The sequence below is a fragment of the Aplidium turbinatum genome, chromosome 15 (assembly GCF_918807975.1).
Source record: "Aplidium turbinatum chromosome 15, kaAplTurb1.1, whole genome shotgun sequence".
In the NCBI taxonomy this organism is placed as follows: domain Eukaryota; kingdom Metazoa; phylum Chordata; class Ascidiacea; order Aplousobranchia; family Polyclinidae; genus Aplidium; species Aplidium turbinatum.
This window is the reverse complement of record NC_137486.1, coordinates 21,339,987-21,366,933: the sequence shown is the minus strand read 5'-3', so window position 1 is coordinate 21,366,933 and position 26,947 is coordinate 21,339,987. Positions and strand designations below refer to the sequence as shown.

Below are 26,947 nucleotides of genomic sequence, written 5' to 3'. Positions count from 1 at the left end.
GTTATTAGTTACATCACAAGAGTGCATTACCAGCACATAGTGTTTGTTGTATGCAGACCTAGGCGTGATGGTCACGTTAATGTAGCAGACTAAGTGCAGTGGAATGCAAAAAGTTCTTTCTGTCAACCTTCAAGCTTGGCATTATGTGTCTTGCCATAGACACAAGCACAGCCACATGATTTAGGTGGGTATCGAACTAGCGTCCTTTCGAACGTCATGCAGAGTGCAGACAACTATTAACTTTAACCGGTCATATAAACGCCTCGCCCGGACAGTGGAAACAGGGTTGGCTGCAACGAATTACATTCGGACAGTGAGGCTACCATGCACGTGGAAGCTCACCCGACTCCCAGAGGACCCATCGATCTTCACATCATTCTTGTACCATGTGACGTAAGGGAAAGGCATTCCAGAGGCTGGGCAATTCCAACTGATGTTTGATCCTTCGTCGGTATGCTTGTTGATCAGACGACCGATTGCTGGGGCAACTTGAAAATAAAAAAGCATTTCAACAACTTGTTGAGAAGATCCCGAGCAGTGACCAACTATCGGCAAGCACAACAACTATGCAACTTTGTTTTTGTGTTATTTATGATTTTGTCAGTTTGTGGTAAAACATCGGTTAAAATTAAGTTGCAATGCACCAAAATTGCTGCTCTTGTTAATCTACAAGCATTTGTATATATCTAAGTAAAAAAATCAGTGATTGTTCAGCGTATTGTTCGCTGATAATGATGTTCTTTGTGATTTAAACAACAATTCACTGATTCGCCACAATGCATCACCTCCAAGTTTTACGACAACATCCGTCGAGACCCTTCCGGCCATGTTTGCAGCAGTACAGGTGTACAAGCCCACGTCATCTCTACGTAATGTGTCAATCACGAGGGTGCTCATGCGTATCGTCGATATGCGGCTATTGCTTTCGTCTGTAAACGCGATGGAATCATTACAAAGGAAATCCAATGCCACTGACCAAGGCAAAGGAGAGGAGAGGGTTCACCCCACGTACCTCTCAACATCTGTTTAGCTCAATAGTGAGAGCGGTGTTTGAAATCAGAATCTACATTCTACATTGGAACGGGACATACCTAGAATCAAAGTTGTTTCCCTTCCAAGGGTAGCAGCTGCTGCATTTGTAATGTATATACCGAAACAAATAACCTTAAGGCCCGTTCCCAACTCATAAACGTCTCAGTAGAAGACTGTCTGTCGTCTCTTCCTTCAGCTAACAATCGTTCGTAGACTCGTAGTAATCATTGACAGACATTATGCACTGCCAGCCAATGCAGTGTATGCGTCTTGTATGGTTCGATCAATATGCTCATTCATCAAAGGAACAATTTGATCTCACATACGATTTCTCCTTCTGATGAGGGTCGTGGCACAAATTAACTCACCAATGACCCTTCTATCTTGTGCCCGCGTCCATGTGACCCTGGCGTTGGGGAGGGAGAGAGGAATCGCGCAATCATATTCCAATCTTTCACCAAGCAACCCGTATCTCTCTGTTGACATCGTAGGGAATTCTTCAATATCTGAAATCACACAATGTACCTTGTTACGGTCACATCGACTATGCAGTGGTGATTAGACACGTGATTACGAGCCAACCAGGGGGCTGGAAGTAGACAAAGTTACTGACCGGGTACAAATTTTTCATACTTTGAAACTTTTTAATGTTCACGTTCACCATTACCATGGCCGCTGTCAAAAACGTACCCGCTACAATAAGTGATATAGCTAACCAAGACAGTAATTGGCGAAAAAAGTCGAAAAGATCTCAAAAAGTTTAAATTTTAAAGTGTTTTAAAGAATAAAAGCTTGGGTAAAAAGACACATGTTTGCAGTACGGCAACAAAAACCCAAAAACAAACAAACAAAAATACAAGTTTATTGTTATTTTGATAGCAGGCTGAAAACTACGGGCGTACAACAACCTCGCCTTTGTTCGTTAACAAATATAAGGCGGGAACCGACAACTTACAGGCCAGCTTAACAGCAGCAGATACTGGTTGTGCTTCTAGAGCGCCCTGTCTGGCCAGGCATATGTACTCCCCTTCCATGCTCTTCTTCATATGCACAAGCTCCAGTGACCCGTTGATGTGGACACAACTCCTTGCACAGCGACCTCTCCTGGTATGAAGAAACAGGATGACGCAATTTTACGACGATGACAAACTATGTAATGAGCAAACGCTGATCTCTCTCAACCTCTGTTCTGGTTCCTCGATGTTATTGAGGATGAAAAGTTATGCGAGGATCCTTCATTTAGGATGAAATCGAACGATTGAGCATAGCACGTAAATAAGATTTGGCCAGAAAAAGTACAGTTTACAAAATACGATATATATCAAAACAGTTGAGAAAGCAGACGAACTGTCATGGTTTCCCCCAGTGCCGTCAACATCAGTCAATAACAAAGGAAAACACTGCAGTATTTTTATAATGAATTATGGAAGAATTCATCGATTTGTCAACACCACATTGCTTCCCATACCAACACGTTATGGTCACACTGTTTGTGAAACAATAATTTAACGTAAAATAACATTAACTGGATGTAAGAACCTATGAGCTAAGCAGGCAACAAATTTAATAAACCCACATTCCATTCATCTGGATGACAGATTCCACCCGAAAGCCATCATGCGTGACAGAGATGTCAAAATAAATTATTGATATCAACACAATTCATTCCAAAAACAGTTTCAACTTATCAGCAATGTAAACAAAAATAAACACCGCCAAACACATCGGTTATGTTTATAAAAATTGATGCGAACGTGCAGTGAACGGCAGCGGTGATCTATCGCTCCAAACCACATTTTCAGCGATTGTTTGGGCTACCTTTCAAATCAAAATCTGAGCGTTTTGAAAAGTGCATTAACGGCATTTCTCACAACTGCTCTTTGATATGATAGGATACAGAGAAATAGATCTAGTCAAACCCAGTGCACCAACAGTCGTACAACGTCATCTTATGTCAAACCGAATAGGTTGGGCAGGCAAATATGGTAAGCTCGAGATTATTACACACAATGCGACAACAGAGCCGGTAGTTATCTCATAATTGCCACACTGGCCGACAATTATCCTCATTAGCAGCCTGCAACTAAACGATACCTCTGCCAAAAGTCTACCCAACAATTGCGCAGACCTTAAACGTGGATTTTGGCAAGACAAGAAAAAACAGCTAATAAGAAAAATTAAGCATCTAATTATGGTAAAAACCACCGTAATTGCCTCTTAATTTCGAAGAAATTAGGATCAGTTAACTTAATTCACCCTTTAATTCGTTCTTTGGTTCACTTGCGAAGTTTTAGTCTGCACATAAATGTCACGTGATATCGACAAGGTGACGTCAGCTAGCCGTTCCAACGTTTCTTCAGGTCAACAAAAAGTAGAAAATTATTCTACAAGTCAATTCTATTAAAAAACAAAAACAAACACAACCCGGTGTAAGCCAAAGCGAAGATTGCACTTGATTTTAAAGCATCCTCATGAACAAGACCACATCAAAGGAACTATTCCAACAAATTTTTCCACAAACCGCAAAGGGTCAGTCTCAGATGTTTCAATTCTGCAGCGAAAGTTAAATTCAAAGAATGACTTGTTTCATAACTTTTCAGAGCAGCCAATACACTTCCGAAAAACAAATGTATTAGCGCACGGGATTACCGTATGACGTATCGCCGTCGTACGTCATCAGGCAAACACGTCATAATGCCACTCATCTATTGACACGGCTACTTGAAGAGCGAGTGCACTGCCCGAAGTTTGTGAATTAAAAACTTGAGATGGGATGAGTCCACACAAAGCATTCCAACGCAGCTTGTACAGAACATGAAACTCATACATTCACTGTACTGTAGCTAACTGCTCTTGGCTGATGCTGAGCTGCGTCGGAGTCTGCCTCGCTTTCTGACCTAGTCTTATTCTGAAACGATCCCTGTTCCATATCTAGAAAGCTAAAACCTCAATTGCTAAGGTAACAGGGATCAGTTGTCAGTAGATGTTACAGAAAATATATTTCGCACTTATTCAGTGCATCGTCAGTTCTGATAAAGGGCAGTTAAAACCTACAAGTAATGTTTTAAACAACATTACAGTGACGCAATAATGCCAAAACATGAGCGTAAAAAATTGAAAAAGCATAAGTGTAAATATTGAAAAAATGCTGAATGAAAACTAAACCAAGCCGGCAGTAAAGTAAATTACGTATCAAATATAAATTATAAACTAGAAATGATGAAAGAGCGATGAGCAAAGCCTGCAAATGTAGCGTTGTGACAAATTACGGCAAAGAAAATAAATAAAGTATATGCGGAACACGGCAGTCAAAGGCAGTGATAAACAAACTAAGCACAGCGAAAATAATTAAATGAAGCGTCTTGGACAACACAAAATGTAGCGTTGTGGAAAAAAGAGTAGGCAAAGAAGGCAGTGAATAATAAGGCAGTAAAATATTAAAAAAAATACCAAAAAAGTAGTGGAGCGTCAAAAAGTTAAACTTGCGGCAGAATTAATTTTTGGGTATTTATTTTGGCATGTATCCTATGTATCCATTTATCTTCACAAGCATCTAGATTATCAATATTGGGTTGTTCAACAAATGTGACATTGTAGCATTGGGAAAGTTGTGGTTCAGTACTTAGATCATGAAATACAGCAAAATGTTTTAATAACGCAGCCCTGTCATTATTAGAAGAAAAATCGAAAGTGTTCCAAGTTGCACGATGGCCTGACCAGCGAACCGAAAATTTATTAACCGTTTGTCCAACATATTGTTCATGGCAAAGTAAACATGTTGCTACATAAATCCCATAATTGCTGCAATTGAGTTCCTGTTTTAACTTAAAAAGTCTTTGCGGAGTGCTCAATGTCGTTGTACGTGAAACCATTGACAAACGATGATGACCATGGTTACCGCACAACGCACAGCGACCACAAGGGGCAGAATAACCTCTTTGTAGAACAGAAGATTGGATTTTTTTTGATAGATCTTTGTAGTTTGTAACATAACTTCCAATTGTTTTTGGCCTTGTGTATGTGACCATGACATCAGGTTTAAGTTCCTTTTCTTTTTCACTCATTTTTAATAAAGCTGGGAAAGCAGTAGCCCACACAGTCTTGCTGTTTTTCTTTTGAGGTTTAGGTGGCCTAAGTCTGTCAGTCCAAGTTGAAGCAATTCCAATCATGTCATTTGTCATCGCGATAGGGAAATCCTTTATCAGAACTGACGATGCACTGAATAAGTGCGAAATATATTTTCTGTAACATCTACTGACAACTGATCCCTGTTACCTTAGCAATTGAGGTTTTAGCTTTCACTGTACTGCGTTGGAATATGTTGCGCTTTCTTGGGCTACGCGTTCATTCCCAACCTGTATCAGCAGCACTGCTGAGCGGAGTCCCAGCATAAGGTTGAAAAATGACGTGTCAAGTAAAAGACAAAGCGTAGGTGAAACAATGAATTGATATTTGGAGTCGGTATATTGGCAAATTTATCGCACAATAAACAATCTGCCATCAGTGCTTGGTGTGAAGCGGATAGACAAAAGCAACATGCCATGGGCATAAACTAAGGTGGAAGAAATTTTTCTTCGAAAGACATTGACTTTAAAGGCAGATGAGAAGAAGAAACGGGAAAGTCCAAAAAAAAACATGGAAAGAATGAGGCAGACAAAGTCGGACTGAAGGAAGAAGATGCGATGGACAGATGGAGAATAAAAGTGAAAACAATCTTCAAGGAAAGGATCGGCCACCTCCACTAGTCAGGACAAAACCGAACTTGGATGATGATGATGATTAACTATGCCTAAACGTTTTCTTAATTCACACCAGATGCTTATCCAAGAATATGCTGTTTAAGTCACAAAACCGCTACCTGGGTTTGTTTGTTATCTCTCTGATGCTTCCATTTTTGCGCCATACGATGTCAGGCGAGGGTACAGCTTCATATACGCAGTCAAGCATGGCGTTTCCTCCTCTCGCCACAACTTTATCTTGAGGAACCTTAACAAGCCTCGGTGTACTGCGATCTGAAAAGAAGATCTGAGATTAAGAATTGTCTTTTCAGTTTTGAACCAAAACAATACAACAACATAGCGTGGCCATAGTTGTACCAAAGTACCCAAGTCCCCAACGGCGGAACAGGCGGATGTAGTCAGCCAAGCTCAACAACTGTGAAGGCGGATGAAGGCTGCAGCATGTCACCAGCTCCAATCGTCTTGGCTTGCCTTGCCATTGGATAAAAGCTGATGGCTTTATCAAGTTTATGTGTGCTTGTTGAGTGTGCGCCATCAAGTCCACGCTAATCAACTCACGCACAGGCGTGTTCGCAAGACACTTAAACCTAACGGCGATAGTTGATTCTACTCTGACGTGATATCGTACGTCTGCATTTACGTCCACGAGCTTTCCCTAGAATAGGCATCTCAATCACATACCCCCCCCCTCCCAAGTGAAAGCGCTCGCAGTATTCGGTCATCATTACCCACTTTGTTTCACAGAAGACTGGTCATAAAACAAATCTAAGAAGGCACCAACGCGTCTTATTGATCCTCACCCAGAGGATAAGACAACCAAAGACAGTGACAATATCTACAGAGCTGTTTGTATTGATGTACAAGTGTACATAAAATGGGAATCTTTGAGAGGCCACTGATATAATAATAACACATGTACTTGCAGTCATTACGCAAACATTTGCCCCTTACAGGCAAAAAAGATATATAGGTCTTCTTCTTCGTTTATTGAACCTTCTTTGCCGCTTCAAGGGTCGAGGGACTCTGCCTTTTACCACCCTTGAGCAGTGACGGCGACTCGGTTTAGATGTTTTAACCGGTGTCGAGCAACCATAAAGAAATATACCTAAGTTTGTAACTACAAACGTGTTCGGACGCCCACAGCGAGTTAACAAGTTGGGGACTGGTCTGGTTCATAATGCGCGTGATCAGGCTCAATATCTCCGTGGTACAAAGCTGCAGAACACAGCACAACCAAGCCAGTAATTCAGTTCTTTTTACATTGTGTCAACGTCTTCATACGTTGACTCAATGTAAAAAGAGGATTGATTTGCTGGCTTTGACACTTCATAAGCCACCCGACCACAGCGACCTGGCGTGCGTCAGTAGTGTCTCGGATCATGCAAAACTAATGCGGTGGAAGTTTGAAAGACCACCTGCATGTCTTACCAGCTGTGAAATTGTCGCCTTTGGTGTCACTACCTTGAGTTACTAACATTACTACTTATACAATAGATTGAGTTTCGCTTTTAGCAGCATGATCGTTGTGTATGTCACAAGTGTGTAAACTGTGCATACAAACGACCAGTGGCGTAGCCAAGGGGGGGGTTTTGAGGGTTACAACCCCCCCTTTGGCACGCGTGTGACGTCACGATATTGAGAATGATGCTTTCAGTCTAAAAAAAATTGCCTAATTTTAAACAAAATTGCATTAAAAGAGCAAGTTTTGCCAATACCAAACATCTCAGCCAGGAATTAGCAACAAGATAACATAGAGACTTAGCTTTATTTCCGAAAAATGCCGAAGAAAACATGATCTTATTCTTTTGCTATGCCACCAGACACCACCATTTTACAGGAATATTCGTAACCACATTTTTGTTGAAAATGCTCTCAGAATGCACCAAATTCAAAGTAATTTTTCAAAATTTTCTGGGGGAGGCCCCCAGACCCCCCGCCGCTGGGTCGTCAAAACCCCCCCTTTCAAAATTCCTGGCTACGCTACTGCAAACGACCTATCTCTGATGGAATTACTTGACCGAAGAAATGCGTTGTTGCACGGTTGTTACCTCACGATTCGTAAAAAAATAGTGCAACCTCATTGTTGGCTCAAATAGCGATGGCGCAGTTACCTCTACTCCTCTACCATTTAGTGTTTTGTAGTAATGATAACAAACCTGGTGTGGTCATTGCTGAGTAAACATGAGTTCAATTTCCAGTATTTCATTACTTTAATGCCGTGGCCGACAGGAATTCAGGAATATTTTTTTACAACTCAACTGAAAATTGTCCAGACAAGTTCACGCGATGCAGACATCATCTTCACGACTTCACAATAGTTCACATTTGACTGAGAAGCTGCACACTCTTTATAATATAATTTCAAGAAGGGAATATATGCTCCAATGGTTTGTACTATTGTACAACACCTCAATATCATTAATAACACGTAGAGTTTAGCGACAAAATGTCAACAAAATGGACGAATGGTCAATGCATGTTCAGTTGTTCACGCTATAAACGACGTCATTGATTACGCACAACGCGACGTCACTGCCAAGGGCGACGTAACTGTGACATCAGACCAAAGATAACAGCAAGACAGTGAAACTGGTTTGGCTTAGAGTCAACTTGTACGGCGCGCGGTATCAATAAAGTTTCGATACCACACACCGGGATATAAGAAGAAATATTTAACCAATCTGCATCGGTCCACTCTCAACAGGTGGGATTGATAAACTTTAGATAAACATAACCACACAACTAATGGGATTCTCAATTCCAACAAAGTTTATCGGATGAAACATGAAATGATCGTTTGCTTGGTTTTGATCTGTGTCTGGTCATCTCGGCAGACCATCCCGCCAAAGTGCACTCGTGTTTTGAAATAATAATCGCATTAATGAAGACGACTTGCGTCGAGCGAGGCATCTGTCCAGTGTCCAACTGTCCATTAATCAGGATTAACGACAAAATGCAGTTAACACAATGAAAGTTTAAACCAATCAATACAACGAGTTGGTTCAAAACAAAATATTGACTTTAACGACTTGATTCCAACCGTACTATGTACTCATGACTCAGATAATGAGAATAAATCGACAACAATCGCTGATCGGAGGAATCTAACCAACAAAAGCTTTGTAGTCCCCACGCGACTCTGGTGGCGTTTCCTTTATGACACACAGACGATACGTAGTGGTGGTGGATTGAAAAGCAAAGAAATCAAGAGTCGCGTCCCCTTCCAAGCGTGCCATCAAGCGAAGACACAAGTGAGCGTTTCAGACGGGTATGGAAGTGATTTCCTTCTGAGTGTTGGGCAAATGCGCTCATCACTCGGTCAACCAACTGACGATCATGATCAGTCAAACACATAAACCGATTGCTTTGAAGATGAGATCGAAATAGATTTCAATCATTGTTTCAATTTCAACGTGGTCACCACTGTTGTTAAAAATGTTTTTGAGGTAAACCAATGATCATACGACCACTGTTAAACCTGGCCCTATGCTTTCTACAAAAGCAAGTGAAGAAAAATATCAACTGTGAACTGGCCATGTTCAATAAAATAATACGCACGCGCATAACAGTTTCCTAAGGTTGTTGGGTGGACTTATAAACTCCAAGCACAAAGAATCGAAAGTGAACTATAATGAGGTGATGAAGGAAAAGTGAAAGCAAAAGTCTCATGTAAATAAGTTTCTTTTCGGAAAAATTTCTTTCTCAACAAAAGCAAACAATAGTCGCTTGAACGAACTATAATAACAGGCCGTGCCATAAAACAGTCAGCAATGAAAACCGATTCCAAAGCTTTGGATTTGACGGTCAATTAGACTCGAATGGGTAGAGCCATGCAGGATAACAGGGTCAAAAGATTAATGAGGCGCCTATGCGGCTGACAAAGGTGGAAGTTTCCAAACATGAACATGTAAACAATTTCTTTTAGTTGCTAGTAAGGCACCGATTAACCTTTAACCCCACTGAAGATGCTGCTGACTGCCTTAGATGGATTGGAAAGATGATATTTGTCATGTGAAGACATGCCTGTCACAGAAGAACCGGTCTCCACACGGACAATTAAACCACAGTAGATTGAACATGTCTTGACGCAAAATCAATCGGGAATGTAAACAAAAAGTGACTGTAATAGATTCCTCCATACGCACAAACAGCAATTTACAGAAGTGGACTTGGCCTACTGGCGACTTCGAAACTTCGTTACGTCGCCAATATTCAACTTAACTCACATGAATAGTGGTTTCTCTTTAATTCAGTGATTTTTTAACGTAATTTAGATGTTGAAATACGTTTATCTACAAAAATGAAAACTCAGTACAAAACGCCAAGTTTCTCATCTGTGCGATAAAGAGGTCTCGAGTGGTTGCCAACCTTATTCCCTACTAGTCCTTCAAGTAATTGTGATTGCACAAAGCGGTGGTTATGAAGGCATAAGCTTTAACTCAAAAGCAAGCTTATTCACACACTTGCAAATACGTGACAGATGTCAGATATGCAGGGATTACAAAATCTCAATGCCCCCTTTCAACATGATTGAGCTATGAAGAGCATGAGAAATATAGCTTGAGGCATGACAGTTTGCGAGCATTGAAGCATGCAATCTCTGTATAATGTTTGATGTGGTTAGCATTGAAACTTTACACTGTGACACAGCTGCAAATTACAAAGCAATGAAGTTGTCATAAACTATAATCGGTGCCAATTTGTAGTAATCATAAGATGAACATGGATCCAGAACCCCACCGGAGAAACAGAAAGGCGCAGACCATTAAAGGGCACTATGTTCTCATGAGCGGAAAATACGCGGGCATTAGTGGCACTGCAATGGCATCTTGGGTTGTTACATGTAATAAACGTAAAACACGCTCTCAAGAAAAATATCTTGAGTTCGACAAACAACCAGCAAATCTAGCTTTAAAACAACAAGAAAACTTTGAAAACTAAGTCTTTGTCAATAGAACGTTTGTAAAAACAGAGAGAGACTATTTGAGAGAGAACGTTTGTAATTAGCAGAATAGAACGGGTGTTTTACCGCACAGTTGCGTGACCGTCTTGAAATTTATAGAAACCTGCAATTTATTGCGACGCAACAACGCAAAGTTTCCTCATTTTTTTGTAAGCAAGCCTAGTATTCATGCTTTTGGCTAGTTTAGACTTCCAGCCAACCAGTTTTTACACTTCGCCGACAATCTTCAAGCATCATACAAAGAAATTTATTTTCACACGAGTCAGTTTAACCGAGTCGTTCATATCAAGCATAGTTGTGGGTTTGACACCTGTCAGAAGATACTTCATTTTCTTCAAGCATCATTTTCTATTTTATGTGGTCTCGTCTGTCCCTGAGGCGACGCCAAGGTGGCTCCCTGTAGGGAAGCCGACAACTTTCGTTTGGTTTTGATCAACCTGGTGGTCGGGAGGTTCGCGTGAAAATATCGTAGAGGTAAACAGATCGGTTGACGTCTGCAGACGTTGAATACATGCAAGAAAAGAGCTGACTTGTTGGCTGGGATGGTTGGCTTTATCTTATCTCAGGTTGTCTTGTAACGTCTCGTCGGATGCTGTGGTCTTGTGGCGTTTGGCTGCTTGTGCATAAATCCAGCTACTAGTCATCAAAAATTACACATTTACGTTGTTTCAACGTCGCTAGGCGTTGAAGCAACTTAACACCGGTAACTTTTTTACCTCATTCACGTTGAATCAGTTCAACGGATTGATTGTGCTGAGACTGATTAAATGTTCTTTGGACTTGGGAACAGTGGGGCAATTTTGTTAATTGACGTTGCATTCGTGTACTCACACAATGTTCGGCAATTAATGTTGTGATTGAAGAACAGCCAATGAAAAAGTGAAATATTTCCAGCTTTGATTTGTCTGTAAGCACAGTAGTGGCATCTACACTATATCATTTTAAACCATAGAATGCCACAACATACTCTCGAAGCTACAATGCTCGCAATGTGACGGTATAATACGTCATTGCAAGGTTCGGTAATCGGTATGCCATTTGCAAAGCAACAAAGTCAGGTCTCGAAGTGTTAGTTGTTTTGGCTCCGGTATGTATTAATATTCAATACATTAGCTTGTAGATTGACATTCAAAGCATCACTGGAGTCTTTCACTAAAGATGTCTTGTAAACATTATACCATTATTGCTCTTAGAAGCGTCCACCTCCATCTACAGATATCGTCAATGGTCTCAGGCAACTAATTAAACCCAACCCTACCCACCATGAACAATTAGATCGCAATAAACACACGCTACTGTGGTGGCGAAAGACAAAATGGCTAACAAAGACTGTGGCTACTTTTTTTCAACAAATCACCCTGTTTCCAGATGCCAATACAAACAAGAGCAGTAGACAACACCTGTATGGATGGATGGGTGCACCTGCCCCAAAACAATGAAGGAAAACTGTGATTTCCTTTAGACGAGTTGGTCTGTGTAAACGATGATATTCTCATCAATGAAATCAAGTTTTATGTTCTTCATACGTCTTCGAACCGTACGATACGTGATTGAGCTTGTTAACATGTTCTCTTATCAAGAACATCATCCGTGCTGCTGGCGAGAAGAAATCGTGCTTCCTCAAGATACGATAAAGAAGTCAGTCAAGCAGATTGAATGTTCACATGTGTAACCTTTTGCTTGGTTGCCCAGCCAACAAGCCACGTGGTCGTAGGCTAACTTGAAACCACCTGGTGGAATTGGAAGATTCTCCCAACCCAGTATGACGTGTGAACGCACGGCTAATCAAAAGTCGCGATAATCTCATTGATTCCTGGCACGGTATAATGTTTGTGTAAAGAAAGAAACAAAAAGAAATAATCGGCTATCAAAATATATCGTGCTTATGTGAGGGATTAGTGCAAAGAAATCGAGGAAAACGAACAAACACAAAACGAAGCAACACAAGCTGATACAACATGCAATATATACAATCCCATTACTTTCACCATTTCTTCATTCAGCTTATGAAGCAGTGGCCATCACTAAACAATAAAGAAACATGTTCATTCACTGCTATTGGACGAGCAGCACCTGCAAACGCTCCTTTTAATCGTCAACAAAGCACCTGAAAATCTACACTCGGTTTATCTTAACGTTCTAAAGTTTTCTTTCAATGATTCTAAAATCTAAATCTTCTTTGAAAGAATTGTATGAGATAGCGATGATTACTAGATTTCAATGAAGGATATCGATCCCAATGAGCAAATTTAACGTCTGCAGACGTTGAATCGATGCAAAAACACTGACTTGGTTGTTGGGAAAGAACCCTGGCAGCAAATCAATCGTTTTTTACATTAATTCAACGTCTCCGGACGATTCAAAGACTGATTCAACGTCTGGAGACGTTGAATTAATGTAAAAAGCGGTTGATTTGCTGTCTGAAAATGCGTTCAGTGGTTAGCAAAAACAATTTTCGTGAAATGGAAAAGCAAAAGTTTCTTTTCGAAACTTTAAGAAACAAATCCCTGACGTATTTGAAAATCATCATCTTGTGTTTATTCAGCGTCTAATATAATCGTGCTCATAGGGTACAGACATATATCCAGCGGCGTACAAAGCCTCCCAAGCAGACCAAACCAATACAGACAGACAAAGCAAATCTGTCAATGGTAATCCCACACGAAATGCTAACAGCAAGCAACCGAACATACCGCCTTGATGGACAATCTGGTGAGATGGAGAATCAAACTGTGCGGTGCAAATAGTTCGACTTTAGTTTGAGTCACTAAGATTGCTATATTTCAATAAAATTGATTATATTTGATCCTGATTATATTTACAACCAAATAACTTAACAACGCAAACATTGATTCGGCCAAATGAAACCTGAAAACTTCCACTAAAACAGAAGAACTGATGAAGAAGCCACACAAAGTCAAAACTGTGTTTGTTCTTCTTCGTCGTATGAGCTGTCTTCTTCCGGACTATATGTTTGGGCATGAGGTCATCAGCCACTCGACAGTCTCATCATCCAGGGCCTTCAGTCCAAGCGTTTGTTAAAACTTCTTGTTTTTTAAAACTTGTTTGTTAAAACTTCCTATTAAATTTTGATTCTTTTACTCAGATGCGAATCAACAAAACCCGTAGCAATATGTTCATTTCTCAAGCCAAGCAACGGTACAATGCATTATCAAGAAGAAGGTTAAAAAACTTATTCCAACAATTTTAGAGAAATAAACTGAACTATTGGGAGTGCTTCAACATTTACAACTTTCCCAGCAAAAAAATAAACGCTAAAAAATTTTCTCCGTCAACCGCCGTAGTAATAAAAGATTGTTCACAAGTATTCATGTTCAAACTTTTGACACAGTCTCCTCAGATGCTGGTGTTATTTACTGCAAGCTGTAGAAGTCAATCTGCACAAAGAAAATCCCCGGGGGGGCACTATGCGGAGTGCGTAACCAGGGGGTGCACCAGGAGCAAGAAACATACAAAATGTGATGATGGGGTAACCACTAACCACAAGAATGATTGGAGACAATGGCTGAGTCATCATCATAATGTCACACGGGTCTATTGCCCAGTTCTAATGGTTATTCAACGGAAGAAAAACATCTCCAGTTGTAAAACAAAACAAGTGCCGATGTTGTGCACTTCAAGAGGAGTCCATGCGAGTATTTGAGCAATCCTACACTTTCAACGGTTTCGGTACGTCACTGGACAAAAATGCCACTTTTGTTGTTTCACACGAAGATTACAGTCTACTCCTCACAACGTCCAGGCATTGTGGGGCACGTAATGAGACACTGACGTAATGCGACACTGACGCCGCACAGCTGATGTTTTGTGAGCCAATCAGTCAATAAAAGTCCACAACATTCCCAACCCTCCTTATGATGCCAGGTGACCAGAAGAATGGCGACAACAAAACATGAACTGTTTTTTCTTGGCGATTGCTATCAACCCCATGCTTGGTTAATCAAAATAATTAAACGACATACCTCAGCAACAACACTCCATTTAACATTAAAAAACTAAGCGAACATTTTCGGCTAGTCATAAGTCTTTTAAGTCTATAAGTGAAGTAGGCTATCTTAAAAGAAATACTAAAAAATCAAACAGTGTCACAGCAAAAATATGGTCTAATCTAAACATTTGAGAAACTGCTTAACTTGTTCACACAAAATGATAACGGAAAATTTACGCAGCACAACGGGTCAAATACTTGAGAGGTCAAATTAATTGTTCAGAGAAAGACTCAAGCAGATTACGCGAGATGGACAGATAATGTTAAATGCGGTGTTGTTGTTGAAATATGTCTATGTATGGTTTAAAAAAGTTACCTCTCTACCCAAATTGCAAAATAATTAAAACTCCAAATATATATTCTTTAACTAGCAGTCGCCTGATCGCCTCTATTAGTCAACTATGCAATACAAACATGAGAGTGATGCAATTAGATAAAGGTGCGCTCAATAAGCTCGAAGATTTTGTTTCAACATTATATGACTCACCTAAAACTTGTAGGGCAAACTCTCCACCACTGGGTGTACATTGGTAGCGGTTTGGTTGGGCAGCGAGAAGATGAGATGCGCAGCAAGTGTACTCCCCGTCATCTGCATTCATCCGAACCGGGTTAATGATTAATTTTCCGCCTCTTTTTCGCATACCGGATCCGCCCCACCGGATGAGCCTTCCGTTGGCGAACCAAGAGATGTTGTTTGGCCTGGAATGACACAAAGATTGTCTTCATTCCGTTCGTCCGGTAGCTTTCATCTCGCTGTGACGTCACACAGAGGGCAAACAGCTTTGTAGATAATGAAGTGTGAGACGGTTGTGTAGTGAGCAAATAAAACGACAGAAATGCTGGTATGGAGTAAATCGAAGAATATGGTTTGTCGCTAACAACAAAAAAACTGTTGAAAGTCCAAAACTGTAGGTTCTAAGAAGGCCATTTTGATCATAGTGATAACCACAATTTATTGAGAAATTTATGTTCGGCAAACAAAAACAGTTGGGATACCACACATTAAACAAAACGTAACAACTTCAAAAATGGAACAAACTAATTTTTGAAAATTTCCGACTAATTGCATCTAAAACACAAAAAAACTTCCAATAAAGACATTTTCAAGACACAAGTTCTAGATCACCCTCCTCCTGTGCGACTGTCACCATGATGGCCAGCTAGACACCTTCACATTATACACAGTACACACCCATTGTTAGGAGGTAAATTGACATGTCGTCTCATGTGGTAAGTTTATTGTGTGTTTGTACGTCGTTTCTGGGCAACGTTTACGACGCATAAAACATTCACAAAAACATTACGCAACTTCTTTGATATATAGATATTATTATTTACACAATGCACTAATATTTATTAACACTCGTAAATTATACGCTTTCAGCATAGTGCTCAAAATTTAGCGGGATTAAGGCTCTTTTATGCCATGGACGCCAGTTATAATGTGAATTTTGGTGCACGGATTAGAAAATTGGGCACTAATGGCAAAAATCCGGAAAAAGCTAGAAGCTGCAGAGATGTGGTTTTACCGAAGAGTTCTTAAAACTTCATGGACAGCTTTTCAGACAAATGAAACAGTTCTTCAGCAGATGGGCCAGGAACGACAGATACTGAGATCTATAGAAATGCAGCAACTGAAGTTCTAGGGTCACATCATAAGGAAAGGTGCACTCGAAGATTTATCTTTAAGTGGCAAAATATCCGGAAAACGGCTAAAAAGAGCTCAAAGATTTACCTTTCTACATAGTTTTCAACCATACATACATCAAACACCCTATGAAACTTTAGCAAGGCGCACGAGATCGATCGAACTGTAACATCATTGTACACATCTAGGGCTGAATCAGCTATGATGCTTATTGCTTACAGAGAGAGAGGCGCCAAGGATATTACAGAATAAGAAAAGAAACCAACGATTCAACAAATTAGTGGTCCGATCCTTTTCATCAACGTTCCACGAACACATAACTTAAAGTGGACGAAAGCATCGCCAGTTACGGTCGGTTAAAAGTAACATTTTAAAAAGTAACTTTTTCTCTGTCGCTGATCATCCAAGTCAGCAAATCATCCCTTTTTACATAAATCCAGCGTCCGCAAGCGTTGAATCAACGTAAAGAAGAGCTGATTTGCTGGCTGGAAGAACTATGTGTGGCGTCACAAATCACTCATAAACATCGCTTGACAAAGGTTTCGGATTGCAGCCAAGCCCAGTCGTAAACAGCTGTCATTGTAACATAACACCCGGTCAGCCGCCACCAGTCACGCTACAGAACCCAAGTGGCGCTCGTCATCGCGTTCCAGAGGAGCACGTTGTGATGCTTTTAAAACAAATAGCATAGAAATATTTTTATAATTGATGCACAGAAATCGATATTGAAGACAACCCAATAAACTGCCTGATACCATGCCAAACATACGTTTCAGATCAACAAAATATGTACGAGACACTCACTTAGGGTAACCCGTGATGCCACACTCCAAGACAACCCCTCCAGCAACGCCAGGCAGCACCAACGTTGGGCTTGACGGCTTCTTCAACTTGACATTTCCAACACGAAGCCCTGGAACAAAACAGACATGAAAGAACACAAAAGTTACTTTGCAGTCTCAGTTATGTTTGCTTTTGTAATGAGGAATTTGAACCAGAAAGGGAAAGAAATCATGGTCAAGATTGACATCAAGAGAGGCACAATGTTCCTGCACGATCATTCGAACACGTCGGTAAGACATCACCGAACGCATCTCTACAAAGCAAGACGCACATTTAAACCAGTTAGCATGTAAGCATAGCTAATCAAGAGTAGCTTAAGTGTGCCATACGTAATTACGTATAACTAGTTACACAAAGTGATCACGTCGACATAAATATTGCCATTTCTATCAACCTTTACCAATAGAGCTACACGCGGGATTAATAATCATGTTTTGATCTTTATCTTGATGCTTACAAAAACGAAAAGCCAAGTGAAGTAGCTGAATCGGCACAAACAGGCTTACAGCCTTACACTAAGCCATTGCTGTTGGTGATTCATAATCGACTTAGTAACAACATACAAGCAATTCTGAGTCTGATTATGGAAGCGAGATGGTAGGATTTAGCCGAAGCCACAAACGAAAGTTCACATAATGTAAAAGTAACTTGGCAGTTGTTGAGGTAAATAGACCAACGGCAATCGTTCGGTTGTGACAAAGCAGCAAACTCGCATGACAGAAACTTATTCTTTCGTTAATATTTAGAATTGAAACAGTGACTTGATGTTATTGCCGTACTTCTACTACACACGTCAATCTCCCAAATCATTGACCATGCTGCGAAATCAAGAACTCATTCATGTTAAATGTTGGTTTTATGGCGACAAATCTGCAACCCTAAATGAGTCCAAGATTTGCCTTGACTCTTCAAGTTGGTTACTTGTCTGCAAATTGTCTTTGTTACATCGTTTCAACGTCGCAGGAAAGCGATCTGGTGACTGAGCATTAGGCTAAGACTTTCAAACTAAAACTTTCAAGGCAACTCAACCAGTTCATGTGCAAGAGGACACTGCAATCATGTTGGTGCTGCAGACCTAAACCAAGCTTATATGTCAAGGCCTCTCGGTCACCACATCGGTGGGCTAAAGTTGGGGTATGGGCAGGTAGGTAGAAATAGCTCACATATAACTTCATATTTGCTTGGGTAAATAAAACGTGTTTTACATCAATCAGACAAAACAAAACGATGCAGCAACAAATGGCAGCGCATTTAAAAAACTGTCTGAACAGGTTGACCAGAAAATGCATCATGTTTTGCTGGTATCTATGCGACAACGACCATAATTTTTTCTGTTGATTCAATGTCGCTACACAATCATTTTCCGTGTCTACGTTTAGTTATCTTGGAGTTATATCAAAAAGATTCACCGAAAACGTGTTGGCTCAAGTCCGACCTTTGGCTCTGCGAAGTCAAAAGTTTATTTCTAGTTACAAGCAAACATTGGATATCTAAAGTAAATTTGATCCGGCCATCCACGCGAGACTTGGCACATAATCGCGTTTTCATGCTTTCAATTATATATCAACACGTTAGTCTTCAAATCCAAGCGATGGCTGCAAACTCACAAATGATGCAACGCAATATGAGAAAAGATAAAAATATAATCACCACAATAATCTTTGTTTTCTCGGCAGCCGATGTGTAGCAAGAATTAGCAGCGATAGACACCGTGTTTCGCCCATGAGGCTGGGCTTGTCAGTATCGCACCGTATTCTTGCCACAAGGGTATTCGACCGCCGCTTTATCAGTTTTTCCGACCAAAAAGTCAAGAAAACACCAATTTTCCTAACTAGCAAACGTTGTCTATTTGAAGCGTGTCAATGTTGAACAATGTGAAAAGAGAAACTTTTGCTGGATGGATTGTTTCTAACAGTGGAAAGTTGCTAACTAACAGGGTTTGTTGTTTTGAACTAACTTCAATTTTGGTACTGACATTATTTACACTGCAACAAGCCCATGTAGCTACAAACTGTATTCTTAAAATGATTTAAAAGTTGATCGCATTGTTTCAAGGTTGATTTATGCCAAATAAACAAGACTATCTCGCTCGTGTTTGTAAAGCACTTGGTCAATTTGTAGGGTAAAAATTGAACCATGAACCGCAAAAAATTGCCAGTTCCGTCAACAAATAACACACTTCGGACATGTGTTTGCCTCAAAATGTCTATACAAAGTTTCGACTGCATGTCTATCGTGTCCTAAGCCATGTACCATTTTCCTTATGTTGATTTAGCATCGTGATTAGTCAAGCAAATCCCGCACCTTTCTCTGATGGCGAAATAATAGTTCTTCGCTCAGTACAAAAGCTAATGAAAGCTTTGAATAAACCGTGCTTGTGACAAGTACAAAGAATTGTTAACGGACTCCCTTAAATCCCCTTAATCAACAAAGATAGTAGATAAAAACGACCCTCGCAGACAGCATGGCTCGTCTGAAGGGCGCTCTCTTGAACAGGACAACGCACCAGATCACACAACCCATTTGACAATGTGCCACAAATCAGCAGTTACAGCAATGATTACTGGCCTTGTAATATCCAGATAAGGATCAAAGTCGCAAGCAATGTAATTGGAAAGTATTTCTGAACTACTTGTAGTCATTACAGCGGCTGAGCGAGAGAAAAACGTAAAAACACTTGAATCTCAACTTAATAGGAAGTTTAGATGCTTTAAAAGCAAAGACATGCAATTATGCATCGTGAATAAATAATAACTAATCGTTTATCAACAGATATACGTGATCGTAATTTACAGTCACCAAGAATTTGACAGGAGAGCCAAAAAACAGACAAAAACTCAAAAGTTTGAGCTGGACCATTTCCTAACAGTTTGGTATGTTAGCAGATATAATTACAGAAACTATCATAGTTATAACATAATTTAACATCTGCTTGGAAACGCTGGCTCGTATGACAATTGAGCAAATTTGCTTCCGATGTTCCACAATGACTTCCTAACGGCAGAGCTCAATGAGCCAATAAGTTGTTGTATTGTTGCAAAAGCGTTCCACTTCTTCCCCCGCTTGAGCAACGCACGTTAAGGATTGCTCTCCATTCAGCGGCATCTAATGGATGGAATAGTTCCCCGGCAGCAAGACTTCAACAATCGGAAACTTCACTCTGTCAATCTCGGTGACCGGGCCTGCGTCAGTGATTCAAAGCCTCTACAAGTATGCGAAACTGCCAGGATTAAGCTCTGCAAGAAGCTTTCCCAGTCCGAGGATAAAGATTCAATCAATCAATCAACACCAACTCCCCGGCCTAGTGTTTGTCGAGTTGGTAGGCATGGGTTCGATACCCTGTTCACTGTTCAGCCATACCAAAAACTTCTTAAAAGTGGTACTAAACTCATTTTCTTTTTGGTAATGTCTTGGATACAATACAATTAAAAATGGTACTAAAATCGTCCCTGCTTTCACACTCCGTCTGCGTCTCAACACGGCTGCACGCTGAAATCATTTGCCTTGCATAATGATATCTTGAATAAAGACACAATATCAAACTAAAAACAAAGTGAGTAGCGTTTTCAGAATAAGCAAAATACATAAGAAAAAGGGTAAACAAAGACAACATCTTATGGAGGAAAAAAGGAAAGAAACAAACAAAAGGAAAGTAAATTTGAAAAAATGCAACGTTTTCAGGTCAATCAAGCAATCTAGATATGCAATACAACTGACAAACTAAACTTTACGAAACTAATACTGCAATCAAAACTGACAACTGAGCAGACACACGAATGACAAATATATGCGACACCACTGGGGAGGCGGCAATGCGGAAAAAAGTTTCCTGCCACTTTTTATTACATTCACACTTTCTGACAACTCTTCAAAAAAACAATGATATATTTTGCATACCTATTGTGTCTGAATAAACAAAGTTAAATCCTATCTGTGAAGTAATAATTTCACCATCAAATGTCACAGGTAGATTTAGTAATCATATTAAACATTTGACTTGGTTTTGTTCTGCATGGATTCCAAGTTTATAAACATCTAAGTATTTCACAACTTACATTTAATTTTAAATTCCACAGGATCAGTTACATAATTTCTTCCACTTGATATCTCTGTTGCCTGACATTGGAATTGACCTCCATCAAAGTCTTTGTCAATTGGGCGGAAATACAAATTGTTCCCCTCCTGGTACCTGTGATGCATGGCAAAACAGATTTTTAGCTTAGATCAGCAATTCAAAACTTTGGTCATGATGCAGTTTAAAGTACTTGTGCATGAGCAGTAAATTTTGCTGTCCAGGAATCTAACACCAACGTTTTAGGCATAGGATTGTAATGAAAATAATAAGAAAACCAGTTGTAACAGATTTTACTGTGCAAAAATGGTTTTAGTTCGCAATTAAAAGGTTAAGAGCCATTAAATTTTCTCACCTTCTGTTATCATTAACAACTGATTTCCCACCACTTAACCATGAAATGGTATAATCTTGCTCATCTGAGCCTGCGATACCACATTGCAGAGTGGCCCATCTACCATCAATGGCATCCTGGCTTGTTGGCACAGGTTTAAAAATCGGTTGCGAATATGCAAAAGGAAAAACTGGAACACAATAATCCAAAGTTAAATGTATAAATTGATTTGAGGATAGTGTTTCAAAGATTTAAGATATTAATAAATGCTATTTATATACAACAGGACTAAAACAATGAAAACAATAGGACTATGTTGCAACAAATTATTAAATTTTCAAATACTTTTCAAAAAATTGCACAGCAAATACAACAGAAATTGTATGCATTTCAGCAAGCAAAACCATAAAATGCAATAAATAATACAAATAACCAAGCAGCTTTATGATTTATAAACAACTTGGTGACTGAATGGTTGATGTCTTCGGCATTAATAGGACCGAGTTTGTTTCCAACTTGAGTCATACAAAAACAATAAAAATAGCAAAAACTAGAACAGCCTTTGCCAGTCTAATCATGGCTTAGAATACCTTGGAAATATTAATATGAGGCCATGGATGGTTGCATAGTTCAGACCACACAACCCTAACCCAATCTGACAAACAATAAATACGATAACTCCATGTTCTCTCTTCAAATAAAAAACAAAACCCCACTACATGAATTCAGGCACAGGATTAAACAAAAAAGTGTGGCAAAGACTATAATGAAAAATCAATGGAATAGCGTACTTATACTGTTATACGTACAACAAGCAAACTGACCAAGTCAATACGGAATGATGTAAATAGTTTTAAAAGCTTCAAATTTTAGTTAGTAACCAAGATAAGATTATCACAAAAACAAGTGAATAAAAAAACGATCTTTTAATAAGTAGGCTAATAATATATATACTTTTTGTACCATGCCGTCCGTACCTTAAACGTTACTTACTTGAATAAGAAAATATGAATAAAAATAATCCAAAAAGATCCATAAATACTCGAACTTAAACTTCTCACAAAAACTGATACAGTGCAAGACAAAAAAACTTGAGAATCACTTTCTACAGCAATCACATGTTCATTACAAAAATCATTACAATCTAGCAAACAATATTAGTTAGTACAGAAAAAAGTATTATCTGCATATAAAAAAAATATATATATATACTACCTAAGTCCAAACCATTGGCCATTAATATATCTGGAATAAAAAAGCATCCTCTACAATATGTGATATACTAGCACAATAAATCAGCACGAGTACCATATGGTACCGTAACCTTTTAGGCTATGATCATTACTCATTATATGTGATTTGAACATGGTGTCACATGCTTAATGGACAGTATGTACAGTATTAGCTACTTTACAAACTGCAAGGTCATGCCTGCACCATAAACTCAGCAAAAATAAAAGGAAATAATGACAAAACCAAAATGCTAAAAATAGACATTGATGACATTTTATTTAAACCAGTATCGTTCATTAGTATTATACAGAGAGAGAGAAACCTTTTATTTTGTCTGCTGCGAAAAATAGTAGAAATAACGAAAAATGGTACAAATATAAACCGGTACAAATATATTCAACAACAGACAGGACAGCTACTAAACTTACTCATTAATAGTAAAAGTTTAGTAAATGTGAGCAGTCATTTCATCAAAACTAAGCCATTAACCAGACCAATAAACCCTACACTAAAAACAAAATTAAATAGCATGAGCTGAAGCATAACCACTCTTGGTGACTGACTAAAAATTTACAAAAAAGTTTTCAAATTGAAAAAAAAAGGAAAATGGTGACAGTTAAACTTTACTACTTGCAATTAAAAAGGTAAATAAAAATGGATGCAACCTAGTTCGTACCATGAACAGTTCGGACCGTCAGTTCGTTCCTTGAAAAGATCGAGAAAAAAAATTAAAAAAAGCGGAAGTTGCTGATAGCAGTTTCCGCAATCATTTTAAAATTTTCCCCCTGAAAAGATCGAGAGAAAAAATAGCTCAAAACCGAAGTCTGCTGATCGCAGTGTCCGCAAAATTTTTCCCGCAGTTTCCGTTAATCCTTACCCTAATTCTAACCATAGAGTAATGCATGCTCCAACCCTAACCCTCGCTGATCGCAGTTTCCGCAAACATTTTTCCGCAGTTTCTGCTAACCCTAACTCTAACCATAGAGTAATCTATGCTCTAACCCTAACCCTCGCTGATCGCAGTTTCCACAAACATTTTCCGCAGTTTTGCAGTTTCCGTTAACCCTAACCCTCAAGTTTGTTTCAAATTGTTTGGGTAAACTCCGATCAGCGACTTCGGCTTTGTGCTATTAAACTGCGATCAGCGACTTCGGCTTTTTTAATTTTTTTTCTTGATCTTTTCAGGGTACGAACTGACTGTACAAATGGTTCAAGGTACGAACTAGGTTGCACCCAATAAAAATCGGAATGGCCCGTTTCGGTGAGTCCGATTCGGTGAGTCCGATTCGGTTAGTCCGATTCGGTGAGTCCGATCCCTTAACGGGGGATTTTTTCATTTTTTTTCTTTAATTATTGGGTGCCGTAGCCTAATTATCATTGCCGTTTTAGGGTTAGGGGTTAGGAGTTAGGGTTAGAGGTTAGAAGTTAGGAACTCACCGAATCGGACTCACCGAATCGGACTCACCGAATAGTAGCAGACCCATAAAAATAACCTCAATTTATAAAACAGAAAATAAAATAATAATCACTTTGGTTAGTGCTCATTGCGACATTATGAAGTATATGTGTATGTACTTCATACTCTGTTTTTAACTTTTTATTTACCCTTTTAATTTACGAGTAATATATATACAAAGTTTAACTATCGTTGCTGAACAGGTTGTGTTAACCTGTTTTAGCCACCTTGATAAAGTCAGTCGTGCTGACTGACGAAACGTCGGAAATACAAAAGCTAGTTATCATCTTTAACATCAGGAGGTAACCTAGTAAATAGTCACCAGAAGAACGCAAATTACTTTTATTATAAAATGCCTGGTGAACAGTCTCTCTCTGTTTTTACTACCATTAGAAGAAAATATGGCAAGAAGCTATTGAGGAAGTGTAGAAAGTATGTCAGGAAGAATTTGAGGCTGCTTACTTTATTCATTTTATCAGTACGTTTTTGTGTTGTGCCATCGTTGCTGAACAGGTTGTGTTAACCTGTTTTAGCCACCTTGATAAAGTCAGTCGTGCTGACTGACGAAACGTCGGAAATACAAAAGCTAGTTATCATCTTTAACATCAGGAGGTAACCTAGTAAATAGTCACCAGAAGAACGCAAATTACTTTTATTACAAAGTTTAACTGTTGACATTTTTCAATTGTGTTAATTCTTTTAGTATTTTATATATTAGGAATTACAAACGGTTGCAACCTAATTCGTACCGTCAGTTTGTACCTTGAAAAGATCGAGAGAAAAAATTAAAAAAAAGCTGAAGTCGCTGATCGCAGTTTCCGCAAACATTTTAAAAGAGTTAGGGTATCGGAGTATTGGTTAGCGGTATCCGCAAACAAACAAACTGAAAAGATCGAGAAAAAAATAGAATGTCGCTGATCGCAGTTTCCGCAAACATTTTAAAGGGGTTAGGGTTTAGGGTGTTTCCGCAAATAAACAAACTGAAAAAATCGAAAGAAAAAAATAGAACAAAGCCGAAGTCGCTGATCGCAGTTTCCGTTTTTCCGCAAACATTGTTAAATTTCCTGTAATGATCCTAAGAGTTTGCCGAAGTCGCTGATTGCAGTTTCAGCAAACCTTTTAAAATGGTTAGGGTTTAGGGTTGATCGGAGTTTCTGCTAACATTTTAAAAGGGTTAGGGTTGATCGGAGTTTCCGCAAACATTTTAAAACTTCTTGTAATGATCCATTGATCCTAAGAGTTTTTGGTTGTATGCGGAAAATTTTAAAATGTTTGCGGAAACAGCAATCAGCAACTTTGGCTTTTTTTAATTTTTTCTCTCGGTCCTTTCAAGGTACAAACTGACGGTACGAATTGTTCATGGTACGAATTAGGTTGCATCCTTACAAACTTGCATATTGCAGATCTGTACTTCCTGATGGGGACACAAGTTTGTGTCGAAAACATTTGAGTTTATTCTAATAATGTTATATTTTTTTGTGTAGTTCTACAATTAAAAATGCAGCACAAAAAAGAACTGGAAGCACTAAAATAGCGCTATCAGCAAATGAACCGCTTTAAATTTGAATCAAGTTTGTCAAAAAGTAAATGCTTCTGAGTTTTGTTGAACCAAAGTATTATGGAATTTTGCTCGCAGACATTTCAGATGGGCCATCCAAGTTGACACAAAAAATGCTTCAGAAGCTCTGGGTTATCACTTTAACCTAATATATGCTACAATACTGCACTCAGACTTAAAAATCACAAATTCGATGCTTAATATTAAGCTCAGATTAGCTGCTTATATGCTTGAAGATTAACCAAATAAACAAGACACTTTGTTTTATTTATTACCAAACTTTCTTACCAGACTTACACTGCTAGGGAAAATTTTATCTTATTACTAGCCTACTGTTACCGATATATTAAAGTAAGTCTAACTTAACCTGTCAAGCTGCAGTAAAATGTTTTTGAAACTATTGAAATAAACAGAATTTTATAAAAATTACAGTATGGTACGTACAGTACAATAAAATTGCATTTTCTGGCATACCCATGATTAGAGAAATTAGTGTTGTGACCTGCCATATTTTGAACTGACTGTCCTATTTTGGTATCAAGTAGGTTATTTATAATATATCATTCACATTTAATCACCTACTTTTTCTAGACCTCCGCTATATTTGGCATATATTGTTTTTCGTTGTGATAGTCAGAAATAAAAACAAATTGAATTCATTCATTCATGTTTAATGAATTGTTTTATGATACATTAAAATTGTTCTAAAACACTGATCAGCTGTTCTTAATATTTTTTGCAGCCTTAAATATTCTGCTGATAATTTTTTGACCAGATTATAATTAATAATCGAGTTGTATTGTCACAAAAATATGGTACGGTACATCACTAAGCTTAAGGATAGCCAAGCATTGTTTCTCTCGCTTAATCAACTTGATTTAAAAAGAATACTAGCTTTGTATCGTATCTTTCTGGTAAACCATTTTTAATAATAAATCAACTGTAGTTAAAAGAGTCAACAAAGTATTTGTGTTTGCCGGCACTGGTTGGTTAACTTATGGTCAACTTCTGTCTTCTGACCAACTCTACATTCCAATCAGAACCAGCTTGTTTGGAGACT

General features: G+C 38.9%; 1 protein-coding gene across 1 annotated transcript in view; it reads right to left on the bottom strand.

Moving 5' to 3' along the window:
• The window catches only part of LOC145784492 (inactive tyrosine-protein kinase 7-like), a 31,216-nt gene extending 8,445 nt beyond the window's left edge, over positions 1 to 22,771 (bottom strand). The window contains exons 1-10 of the mRNA XM_082596321.1: positions 22,634 to 22,771; positions 21,662 to 21,830; positions 21,290 to 21,423; positions 17,196 to 17,304; positions 15,231 to 15,442; positions 5,891 to 6,044; positions 1,988 to 2,136; positions 1,401 to 1,538; positions 786 to 929; positions 343 to 488 (exon numbers count right to left, since the gene is read on the bottom strand). Coding sequence (XP_082452447.1) covers positions 343 to 488; positions 786 to 929; positions 1,401 to 1,538; positions 1,988 to 2,136; positions 5,891 to 6,044; positions 15,231 to 15,442; positions 17,196 to 17,304; positions 21,290 to 21,423; positions 21,662 to 21,830; positions 22,634 to 22,676 — 1,398 coding nt within the window. The 5' untranslated portion in view covers positions 22,677 to 22,771. The remainder of the gene's footprint in view (positions 1 to 342; positions 489 to 785; positions 930 to 1,400; positions 1,539 to 1,987; positions 2,137 to 5,890; positions 6,045 to 15,230; positions 15,443 to 17,195; positions 17,305 to 21,289; positions 21,424 to 21,661; positions 21,831 to 22,633) is intronic.
• Between the last annotated feature and the right edge of the window lie 4,176 nt (positions 22,772 to 26,947).